This window comes from Pristiophorus japonicus, chromosome 7, assembly GCF_044704955.1.
Source record: "Pristiophorus japonicus isolate sPriJap1 chromosome 7, sPriJap1.hap1, whole genome shotgun sequence".
In the NCBI taxonomy this organism is placed as follows: Eukaryota; Metazoa; Chordata; class Chondrichthyes; family Pristiophoridae; genus Pristiophorus; species Pristiophorus japonicus.
This window is the reverse complement of record NC_091983.1, coordinates 248,564,577-248,576,716: the sequence shown is the minus strand read 5'-3', so window position 1 is coordinate 248,576,716 and position 12,140 is coordinate 248,564,577. Positions and strand designations below refer to the sequence as shown.

Genomic DNA, 12,140 nt, shown 5'->3' with positions numbered 1-12,140 from the left:
TTAAAATTATCTGCCTGGTCTTTCTGCCCACAGAAAGTTTACCTCCTTTATTCTGCTAAAAACACATGGCTAATTTTATGAATAAAATTAAGGGCAGGGAAAGGGTAGGAATGAAAAATATATAAATATTGTTTAAAAACAGCAAGCCCCATGATTAATACCAGTTTAATAAATCAGCCTTCATCTTGTGTTTTTTTAAAAACACATGTAACAATAAGGTGTAGAGGCTTTGAGATCTAACGGGTGGGACAGACTTGCTCAGTAGATGTAGGGGAAGATTCGATAGCGGACCTGCTGGCAGTACTGGTTCCAAGCCACGCCGTACTTCTTCCTGCACTGATGCTCATCCCGGGCCTCACGATGAATGAGCAGGCAAGTGAAGTAAATTACGTAGAAATACGGAAGGATGTGAGTAAACCCTGTAGAAAGAGCAAGAAATAGCAGTTCAGAAAAACGTTCCCAACCCCACTGTCTGTCTCTAACAGTTCCCTATCCCCTGCTAATCCTCCACCCCAGGTATTCCACTCACCGTGTTCAGCTTCTGCTTCCTTCCAAACCTCCTTCCTACACCCCACTGCTCAAAATCTGCTCTTCTCCCTCCCTCCTTTCCAGCCAGCAAGGCATGTATGATACGTCCTTACTATACAGTATAAATACACACGAGGCCCATGCTTGAGAGGTCAGTCTGTGACCTGTCCTTTATTCCTTACCACTCAAGTGATGAAGGTGGGTGGAGCTTCCCCTTTTATACCTGAAGGTCCAGGTTAGGAGTGTCTCCCACCTAGTGGTCAGTGTTCTCACGGTGTACAACTTAGGTCAGTTTATACATGGGTTACAATGCTGGTTGAATACATGACATCACCTCCCCCCCCAAAGTCTTATTGGGATCACAGGTTGAGTCTCTCTGGTGGTTTACGCTCTCTTGTAGAGCGCCTGAGTTGGGGCTCCGGTTGTTGGGCGCTGGCCTGAGTGTCTGCTGTTTGCGGTGCCTCAGGCCTGTCCGGACTGCCCACAGTGACTGGGCTCTCCTCCCTTTGGTTCCGGTGTTCGGTCACCTGTGGTGGAGTAAACTCTATATCGTGTTCTTCCTCTGCTTCTTCTATGGGGTTGCTGAACCTCCTTTTTGTTTGATCCACATGTTTGCGGCAGATTTGTCCATTGGTAAGTTTAACTACCAGAATCCTATTTCCCTCTTTGGCAATCACAGTGCCTGTGAGCCATTTGGGCCCTGCAGCGTAGTTGAGGACAAAAACAGGGTCATTTACATCAATACATCGCGCCCTCGCATTCCTGTCATGGTAGTGATATTGTGACTGGCGCCTGCTCTCGACAATTTCTTTCATGGTGGGGTGTATAAGGGATAATCGGGTTTTGGGCGTCCTTTTCATTAGTAGCTCTGCGGGTGGAACCCCTGTGAGCGAGTGCGGTCGGGATCTATAGGCCAACAGGAGGGATGATAAGCGGGTTTGTAGGGAACCCCCTTGGATTCTGAGCATCCCCTGTTTGATTATCTGCACTGTTCGTTCTGCCTGGCCGTTTGAGGCCGGCTTGAACGGTGCCGTTCTAAGATGGTTAATTCCATTGCCTGCCATGAAGTCCTGGAATTCAGTGCTTGTGAAGCACGGGCCATTGTCGCTGACCAAGATGTCCGGTAGACCGTGGGTGGCGAACATTGCCCGTAGACTTTCTACCGTGGCAGAGGATGTGCTTGAATTTAAAATGTCACAACCAAAAATATTTTCCCCATGAAAGGACCTGCGTAGTCCACATGGATGCGTGACCAAGGCTTGGCGGGCCATGGCCAGGGGCTAAGGGGGGCTTCCCTGGGCGCATTGCCCAGCTGGGCACACGTGTTGCACCTACGAACACAAAGTTCCAGATCTGCGTCTATCCCTGGCCACCAAACGTGTGACCTGGCAATTGCCTTCATCGTGACAATGCCCGGGTGCCCATTGTGGAGTTCTCTGATGAACACCTCTCTGCCCATCTGGGGCATGACTACGCGGTTTCCCCACAGTAGGCAATCGGCCTGAATCGAGAGTTCATCCTTGCGCCTGTGAAATGGTTTAAATTTCTCAGGGCATGCCCTGTACGTGGCTGCCCAGTCCCCATTCAGGACACATTTCTTGACTAGAGACAATAGCGGGTCTCTATTTGTCCAGACTTCAATCTGACAGGCTGTCACGGGTGAGCCTTCACTTCCGAAAGCTTCAACAGTCATGACCATCTCAGCACCATGCTCGGTAGCCCCCTCAGTGGTGGCTAGTGGGAGCCTGCTGAGTGCATCGGCGCAGTTTTCGGTGCCCGGTCTGTGCCGAATTGTGTAGTCATAGGCAGCTAACGTGAGTGCCCACCTCTGTATGCAGGCCGATGCATTTGCATTTATGGCCTTGTTGTCGGCCAAAAGGGACGTTAGGGGTTTGTGATCTGTCTCCAGCTCAAATTTCCTGCCAAACAGGTACTGGTGCATTTTCTTTACAGCATATACACATGCGAGCGCCTCCTTTTCTACCATCCCGTAGCCCCTTTCTGCCTGGGACAGACTCCTGGAGGCATAAGCTACAGGCTGTAACTGACCCTTGGCATTGACATGCTGCAACACACACCCGACCCCATAGGACGACGCATCGCACGTTAACACAAGTTTCTTACATGGGTCATATAGCAGATTGTTGGAACATAACAAATTGCGTGCTATATTAAAAGCCCTTTCCTGGCTGTCCCCCCAGACCCATTCGCAACCTTTGCGTAGGAGCACATGTAGCGGCTCTAGCAGCGTGCTCAATTTGGGAAGAAAGTTACCAAAATAGTTCAGGAGCCCCAGGAACGAACGCAGCTCCGTCGTGTTACGGGGTCTGGGTGCTCTCTGGATCGCTTCCGTCTTGGATGCAGTAGGGCTGATCCCGTCTGCTGCTACCCTCATCCCCAGGAATTCTACCTCTGGAGCTAGGAAGACGCACTTCGCCTTTTTCAGTCGCAGACCTACCCGGTCCAGTCTGCGTAGCACCTCCTCCAGGTTGTGGAGGTGTTCTTCAGTATCGCGACCCGTAATGAGGATGTCATCCTGAAAAACCACCGTCCCTGGAATCGACTTGAGGAGGCTTTCCATATTTTGTTGGAAGATCGCGGCGGCCGAGCGAATCCCGAACGGACATCTGTTGTACTGAAACAACCCCTTGTGTGTCGTGATGGTGGTCAGCTTCTTCGACTCACTCGCCAGCTCCTGGGTCATGTAAGCTGAGGTCAGGTCCAATTTTGAAAAAAGTTTGCCACCGGATAGCGTCGCAAAGAGGTCCTCCGCTCTCGGTAGCGGGTACTGGTCTTGGAGTGATACCCGATTGATGGTGGCCTTGTAATCGCTACATATTCTGACTGACCCATCCGCCTTGAGCACCGGCACAATCGGGCTCGCCCAGTCACTGAATTCGACTGGCGAGATGATGCCTTCCCTCAACAGGCGGTCCAATTCGCCTTCTATCTTTTCCCGCATCATGTACGGCACCGCTCTGGCCTTGTGGTGTACTGGTCTGGCGTCCAGGTTTATGTGAATCACTACCTTAGCCCCCATGAATGTGCCAATGCCGGGTTGAAATAATGAGTCAAATTTGTCCAGGACCTGTGAGCAGGATACTCGCTCCACAGAGGAAACTGCATTGACATCGCCCCATTTCCAGTTCGTGACAGCAAGCCAACTCCTCCCCAGTAGTGCGGGACCGTCCCCTGGGACAATCCAGAGTGGCAACCTGTTCTCCGAATCTTTGTGGGTCACGACTACAGTGGCACTGCCTAGCACCGGAATGATCTGCTTTGTGTAAGTCTGTAGCTGTGCGTCAATCGGCGATAATTTTGGCCTCCTGGACTTGGATGCCCACAACTTTTCGAACTGTTTGATACCCATCAGGGACTGGCTGGCTCCCGTGTCGAACTCCATTGATACTGGGATGCCATTGAGGAGCACTTTCATCAGTATCGGTGGCGTCCTGGTGTATGAACTGTATACGTGCTCCACATGAACTCGCTGAACTTCAGCTTCCAGCGATTTCCCCCAGTGTCCATTTCTGCAATTTCTGCAGGTATTTTGCTCATCTTTGCAAACTCCGGCTGAGTGTATGCCTCCACGCCTCCAGCATGAGTTGCGGTTTGAAACAAAAGGTCCCTTGCCAGTCGATCGTCCCTGACTGCCCCTGTTATTGTCCTTGAGTGCACCATTAACAGGTGTTGATGGCCCCATTACTGGCCGCATTGTCCCTTGCAATGGCATGAATCGCTGTTCAGCTTGCCATTGTCTCTGTCGAACTCCCGCTCTGGGTTCGACTATATGTTGGGGCATGCCTGACTGCCCTTGTCTGCTTGGAGAACTGTGTGCTGCTTTAACAATGTTGAATCTCTGTCCCAACCATTCCTTAACACAGTACCTCTCGTTTGTTCTGTTAGTGGCCATGCTCGCGTGGTTTAAATCCCAGTTTCTTGTCGCCATTGATAAGTCCTTACTACACAGTATAAATGCACACGAGGCCCATGCTTGAGAGGTCAGTCTGTGACCTGTCCTTTATTCTTTAGCACTCAAGTGATGAAGGTGGGTGGAGCTTCCCCTTTTATACCTGAAGGTCCAGGTTAGGAGTGCCTCCCACCTAGTGGTCAGTGTTCTCACGGTGTACAACTTAGGTCAGTTTATACATGGGTTACAATGCTGGTTGAATACATGACAATGTATCCCCCATTCCTTCATAATAACATGTCCTGTGCCTCAGATACAGAAATCCCCCCCCCACCACTGCACTCTACTTGGATACAGATACAAGCAACCCTGAAAAGCCCCCATCACACTGGCTACATAACCAGTAATATACTCTGGCACAATGGTGCACACACAGTGATTTAGATATCTGCCATACTCCACACAAAAAGCTCCCAATCGTTGGAATGTGTACAGTCTTAGCAAGGTTTTATTTTTTGCACTGAATTCAAGTTTTAAAAGTTGGAATAACTAAACCCCTCCATGACTTTCGGTGAATAACCAACAGCTGCAAGACTGCTTCACAGGTTTCCTCAAATTTGTAGCGATGCAGTATATCGAGCGGCATATATTATCGTCAGCACAAGGACCTCCCAAATAATACAGTTTCTGCTAAACAGTCTGTGCGAGAGTTTAGACATCAGCTTGTGCTGAGCAAGGTAAAACTGGAGTGTGGGAGCCACTGAGAGCTCTCCATATTCCTATTTGTCAGGTTGAGTTACACTGTCATAGGTGTAAGATCATATCCTCGCTAGGAATCGACTGTAGGGTCACAGAGATCCAGAGAGAGAGAAACAAGGTAGGAATGGAATCAAGCAGAGTTTTCCTTTTGAAGCACAGGTTGGACCCCTCTGGTCCAGAAACATCCGTGGTTGAGCATTCGCTGGACCTGAGGAAGAGGAAAGTTCACTTTTTTTTTTAAGTTTCGATTGGCTGGAGCGGCTATCAGTCAGTGAGTGAGTGTTTGACGATTGGTTGGAGCGGCCGTCAGTCAGTGAGTGTGTTCGACGATTGGTTGGAGCGGCCGTCAGTCAGTGAGTGTTCGACAATTGGTTGGAGCGGCCGTCAGTCAGTGAGTGTTCGACGATTGGCTGGAGCGGCCGTCAGTGAGTGAGTGTTCGACGATTGGCTGGAGCGGCTATCAGTCAGTGAGTGAGTGAGTGTTCGACGATTGGCTGGAGCGGCCGTCAGTCAGTGAGTGAGTGTTCGACGATTGGCTGGAGCGGCCGTCAGTCAGTGAGTGTTCGACAATTGGTTGGAGCGGCCGTCAGTCAGTGAGTGTTCGACGATTGGCTGGAGCGGCCGTCAGTGAGTGAGTGTTCGACGATTGGCTGGAGCGGCTATCAGTCAGTGAGTGAGTGAGTGTTCGACGATTGGCTGGAGCGGCCGTCAGTCAGTGAGTGAGTGTTCGACGATTGGCTGGAGCGGCCGTCAGTGAGTGAGTGTTCGACGATTGGTTGGAGCGGCCGTCAGTCAGTGAGTGAGTGTTCGACGATTGGCTGGAGCGGCCGTCAGTGAGTGAGTGTTCGACGATTGGCTGGAGCGGCCGTCAGTCAGTGAGTGTGTTCGACGATTGGCTGGAGCGGCCGTCAGTCAGTCAGTGTGTTCGACGATTGGCTGGAGCGGCCGTCAGTCAGTGAGTGTGTTCGATGATTGGTTGGAGCGGCCGTCAGTCAGTGAGTGAGTGAGTGTTCGACGATTGGTTGGAGCGGCCGTCAGTCAGTGAGTGTGTTCAGCGATTGGTTGGAGCAGCCGTCAGTCAGTGAGTGTCTTCAGCGATTGGTTGGAGCGGCCGTCAGTGAATGAGTGTTCGACAATTGGTTGGAGCAGCCGTCAATCAGTCAGTGTGTTCGACGATTGGCTGGAGTGGCCGTCAGTCAGTCAGTGTGTTCGACGATTGGTTGGAGTGGCCGTCAGTGAGTGAGTATGTTCGACGATTGGTTGGAGTGGCCGTCAGTCAGTGAGTGTGTTTGGCGATTGGTTGGAGTGGCCGTCAGTCAGTCAGTGTGTTCGACGATTGGTTGGAGTGGCCGTCAGTCAGTGAGTGTGTTCGGCGATTGGTTGGAGTGGCCGTCAGTCAGTGAGTGTGTTTGGCGATTGGTTGGAGTGGCCGTCAGTCAGTGAGTGTTCGACGATTGGCTGGAGTGGCCGTCAGTCAGTGAGTGTGTTTGGCGATTGGTTGGAGTGGCCGTCAGTCAGTGAGTGAGTGTTCGACGATTGGTTGGAGTGGCCGTCAGTCAGTGAGTGTGTTTGGCGATTGGTTGGAGTGGCCGTCAGTCAGTCAGTGTGTTTGACGATTGGTTGGAGTGGCCGTCAGTCAGTCAGTGTGTTTGGCGATTGGTTGGAGTGGCCGTCAGTCAGTCAGTGTGTTCGGCGATTGGTTGGAGTGGCCGTCAGTCAGTCAGTGTGTTCGGCGATTGGTTGGAGTGGCCGTCAGTCAGTCAGTGTGTTTGGCAATTGGTTGGAGCGGCCGTCAGTCAGTGAGTGTGTTTGCCGATTGGTTGGAGCGGCCGTAAGTCAGTGAGTGAGTGTTCGACGATTGGCTGGAGCGGCTGTCAGTGAGTGTGTGCACAGGTGCTGAGGGAGCTGCCTACAGGCTGCCAGCATGCACGCACGAGCCCGCGCACTCCCATGGTTCGGAAAATTATCGGGCAGGTCCCAAGGGTGCCGGACCAGAGAAGTCCAACCTGTACTGGTTGTAGAGGCTGACTGAACAGCCCGATTGTAGCAGCTAACTCCACACTGCAAACCTTTCTTGGAGCACAAAGGCTGTTATTATTTAAGGAACCTGTATCTTTGCCACCCTGCATCCATCAAAGTTGAGTGGTGATATATAATCCACATTCCAATAAATATTCCTTTCTTTTACTTCCCAATGTTCCTTGGGATTTTTAACCAATTGTCCACAGTGCATCAGTTGATAGAGACACTGAATTTCACACGGTCCTCCCGGAACCAGGATTTTGGTGTAGTCGTCTTTAATCTCCTGGGCAAAGATCCTCTGGTGTTTTTCTCTGGTCTCCTTTCCAACAGGAAGATGAACAAAGCTCCAGATTACCCATCAACCCTTACATTACCCATTTTTCACGAGTTGCTCTCCATGGTATGGTACAGCATCTCAGGAACCAACATGTTTCACAAAGTCTCCTGTGTTCTGCTTAACTAACCCTCGAACCTTCAGTCCCATTCCTAACCAGGGATTGAGGAACTTTAGGAACAGGGAAAGGCCACTTTACTGATCAACCTCCCCCTTTGGTTGATCAACATCATTGAACAAAGTTCTCTAACAGGCCCCTTGATGGGGCAATCCCCTTCCCAGGCGCTGCTTCCCATCACTTACCACAGGGCAGAGACCAAGCCAAAGCCATGATGAGGTCACCCAGGTAGTTAGGGTGACGGACAAATCCCCACCATCCAGAAACAAGCAGACTCTTCCCTGTTGCAGTGGGGATGGTTTTTAGATCTGCAGAAAGAAAAATGCCATTTGTAACTTTATACAATACAAAGGACCCCACTGGTAACTGTACACAGGACATACACTTCACTTGATAATTAGGGCACATAAAGATACAATTTTCAGAGTGTACAACACATTAAAAATACTGTTGAATAATACAAGATGCAGTTTCACACCAATAGTTCCCACTACTGCTCTTCAATCTCCCAATTGCTGTTTGGAGAACAGGAGGAGCAGAGGTCCTGGAAGTCAACTGTTGCTCGCTGACTGGGTCAGCTACATGGTGTGAACATGCCGGGGTATCTACTTCTCAAGTGGTTGTGTAACTAACTGCTGGAGCTCATGAGTTTTGTACTGAACTACCCATGGGATATCACACACAGAAATACTCAAAGTAGACTGGTATGTTGCTTATTAGGTACAAAGATTTTATAAAAGTAATATTAGAAGAGTGTACAATATTTTTCTGTCAACAAATCATGAATCCTTTCATTTACTGCATCCTATATTGATGGAGTTATCTGCCTGGCTTCTTCAAACACAATCTCACTCTTGTGTGAACAAAGGTACTTACGTGCCAGTTTGGGGTCATGAGGGTTCCTTCTGAAGGCATTCTTCTGGGAGTTGGCCCCCCGGAATACGATGTAACCGACAGCTGCAACACAAACAGTATGAGCCATGCACAGCCTGACAATTGGAACATGACTGATTACACTGCGGTAATGTAGCACTGCGTTCAGCATATAGCCAGTCGAAAGAGAAAGTACTGACGTGAAAGTTCTCTAAATGCACTTACTGTTGAGAGCAATGATTGCCAGGGCTACGGGCCAGCTCAGTTCATTCGGGTGGTTCACCAGGTAGAAAGCCTGGAGACTGTATGCAAACGGTACCCAGACCAGATCTCCAAATGTCAGCATGTATCCGAACCCATCATGCACAATATCCATGGTGGTCAGAATCGCTGCCTGCGTTCAAACAGCAAGAACAGCAAAGGAATGAGAACAGATAAACCTGTACAGGAGAAGATTGAAACCTGCAATCTGGAGAGAAGCAAGGTGAAGAAATGGCCAACACCTGTATTACTTCTCTCTCTTTTCATGACAATTTTCTCCCTTCCAGCTGCTGCCTCCTTGCTGGGATAGTTACACAGGTGCCAGGCACCCTCTGGAACCGAGCTTCAACAGCTATTCATACTGTGTGAAGTTACAGCAAGTGCAGGCAAACTATTGGACCACAGAAAAACATCACCGCCAAGCAAGATCCTGTTTTCACCAAACATCCCCACACACACACACACACACTTCCCAGCAGACGTCATGAGAGAGCCATCAGGATGGGGTACCCAGACAATTTTCCCAATTGCAGCCCTTCTCTCATGGCTGAGCAGCTGTCCGCAACAAGCAGGGGATGAAATCTGCAACCTTCAATTTGTATAGTTCAATAACGTAAGCAGCTGAGCTATCGGAGGATCACCTCCACCTTCAGCTATTTACTCCACCAAATTGTTCCCCTCTTCGGAGTGCATTGACTTCTAGTTGGGCCGTGGTTCTCAGTCAGCCTCTGCTACCAATATTCATACATGAACTCCCGATAGTGAACATCAGCAATGAAAAGGCTTCACGACGGAGCTGGATTCTGTCCTAGCACACTGTCCACATGTGCACACTTCCAGCTGAGGTGATCAGGAACTGTAGCCCTGGCTGTATTTCTGCTACCAAGCCCAGATAAACTGAGGCAATTGTTGTCTATTGCCTCCCCTCAAACGGTGCAGAGGAAACTCAGCATTTTGAAGAGTTAATAAGATTAGCGCGAGTCGGAAATACCTCGTTCCACAGGGCATCCAGCACATAGAGAAGCTGGAAACTGTTCACCAGTATCATCGCCAATGAGGGAATGTCACGGCCCTGCACGCTCATCTCAGCAAACAGCAATCCCAAGTTAATGACAACCTGCAAGATTTTTAAAAAAGTCACTGGAAAATACTTTTAAACAGAATAGCCATCGCACATCCTCACAAAGCAAACCTCCAACAGGCAAACAAATCTTCTCATTTTTATGGACAGTTAACTTTACAGGATTGTGAAATACACCTCTTCCACCTCAACAATGGGGGAGACACTCCTTTGAGGAGGCTACACGAGAGTGAGTGGCCACCAATCCAAGGCTGAACACTTCCCATCATTGCAGAACTGGAAGTTGGATGTTTGCTCTCCTTAGCCACAGAAGGTAGCCTGCACCAGACCAATCTGGGATGTGGAGGGAGGCTGAGGGGAGGTGTTTAAAATCATGAGGTGCCTAGATAGAGCAGACAGGAAGGATCTATTTCCCTTAAATCAATAACCAGGGGGCATAGATTTAAAGTAAGCGGTAGAAGGATTAGAGGGGAGTTGAGGAGAACCTTTTTCACCCAGAGGTGGTGGGGGTCTTGAACTCACTGCCTAAAAGGGTGGTAGAGGCAGAAACCTTCAGTACATTTTAAAAGTACATGGATATGCACTTGAAGTGCCGTAACCTACAGGACTTTGTCCAAGAGCTGGAAAATGGGATTAGGATAGCTATTTTTCAGCCGGCAGACACGATGGGTCGAATGGCCTCCTGTGCTGTAAATTTCTATGATTCTAAGATTGTGTAATCCCTTTAAAAACCTGTAACAGTTCAAAAGGAGTATCTAGCTTTTTGTAACCTGACCAAGGAAAGTTACATCCCCCCCATTAAAACAAAGTCACAGCAGTGAGTGTTTTGTCTCGCCCGTTATATTGGGTGGATTACAGATGCACACTGAATGATTACCCCTCCCAGGCAGACAGCTGCATTGTTGCACCAAAATGAAAGCAATAAGGTTACAATTTCCCTTGTATTCAGAAAAAGACATTCTCCTTGGCTTTGTAATATTTAGGGCTCAAAATTTAAAACGGAAATATATACAAGCTGGACATGAAACCGGTGGGGGTGTATATTCTGAGGGCTGTAAATAGTTGGAGGGAGTGGCACCATAGCTTGCAGTGCAGCACATGGACCCTAACCACAGTAGCAGCTGAAATTCCAGTGGCATGACCATCCAATCTTCACACACACACAGGACAATAGATGGTGACAGTGACAATGAGTACAAGTACAAGGAAATTAGGGGAGGAGCAGAGAACCAAAACATCCTGCAAATGTCATTCAGTATTCACAAGTGCCCCACATGGATTATAATTTTAGTCAGTAGACGCTTCAAACTCACCCAGCCCATCAGGCCTGGACGAAGCTCACAGAAGTACTTCAGATCAAAGTTTTTGATACGTGGATTCAGTTCACGCCCAATAAAGAAGTCATAAACAAAACTACCTGCAAACCAATGTAGGCATTTAAAAAGTTACAATGTGTGCTTCATTGATAAAGTAATTAGATCTGATGTGTTTCTTTCATTAAAATGGGAACCTTCCACCTTACAGGCATAAATGAGTTTGTGAACTCTTCAGTCTGTGTGTGGGTGTATCAGTCAGTATTTAATTACAGGGGGTAATGGAGTGGTGCTCACTGATACAGCAAATGTAGGTTTGAACCTTGCTCAGTGAGGAGGTGTTGAGCATAGACTGCAGTATCACCCTACATTCAGGTGAGCCTGGGGTGGGGTGGGGTGGGGTGGGGGGTAATGGAAAAAGAAAGAAAAGTTTACACCTGGTTGGTCCTGCAGTGAGCATGTTGAGGGTCCATTACACCATGCCTCACTAAACATATATTGATTGTAGTAAGGGGTTGCATACAAAACTTAAACCACTTAGGACAAAGACTGTATTTTCATAGAACTTATGGATTCATGGTTAACTGGTGGAAACATTCCCAGGCTACTATTTCACCAAAATCTTATTTTGACCCATCTAGATACGAGATGGATAAGATATAGGCTAAATCCATTCCGACTAGGAGTAAAGGGGACATTTCAAAGGCTGGGGGTCGATAATGGAAGAGTTAGAGCAGACCATTTAGCCGTCCAGAATCACTCCATTTTAAAAATCCTCAGGCCCAGCATCGGCACCTGTCAGCCGCCTACCCTTCCCTTCCCTTGCCCGGCCCACTTACCTCAATGAACACTAACATCTCAAAAAAACCCACATACATACACACAAAAAAACCTAGAGATCGGAGATAAAGTCAAGGTGAGGCGCCTACCTTATCCACGAC

The 12,140-nt window shown here is 48.8% G+C and overlaps 1 protein-coding gene across 3 annotated transcripts in view; it reads right to left on the bottom strand.

Moving 5' to 3' along the window:
* Window positions 1-217: 217 nt before the first annotated feature.
* Window positions 218-12,140, bottom strand: part of lbr (lamin B receptor) — an 88,481-nt gene continuing 76,558 nt past the window's right edge. For all 3 annotated transcript variants that reach the window (XM_070885889.1, XM_070885888.1, XM_070885890.1), the window contains 6 exons: window positions 11,200-11,303; window positions 9,797-9,922; window positions 8,770-8,938; window positions 8,548-8,628; window positions 7,857-7,979; window positions 218-419 (listed from right to left, as the gene is read on the bottom strand). In XM_070885889.1, coding sequence (XP_070741990.1) covers window positions 259-419; window positions 7,857-7,979; window positions 8,548-8,628; window positions 8,770-8,938; window positions 9,797-9,922; window positions 11,200-11,303 — 764 coding nt within the window. In that variant the 3' untranslated portion in view covers window positions 218-258. The remainder of the gene's footprint in view (window positions 420-7,856; window positions 7,980-8,547; window positions 8,629-8,769; window positions 8,939-9,796; window positions 9,923-11,199; window positions 11,304-12,140) is intronic.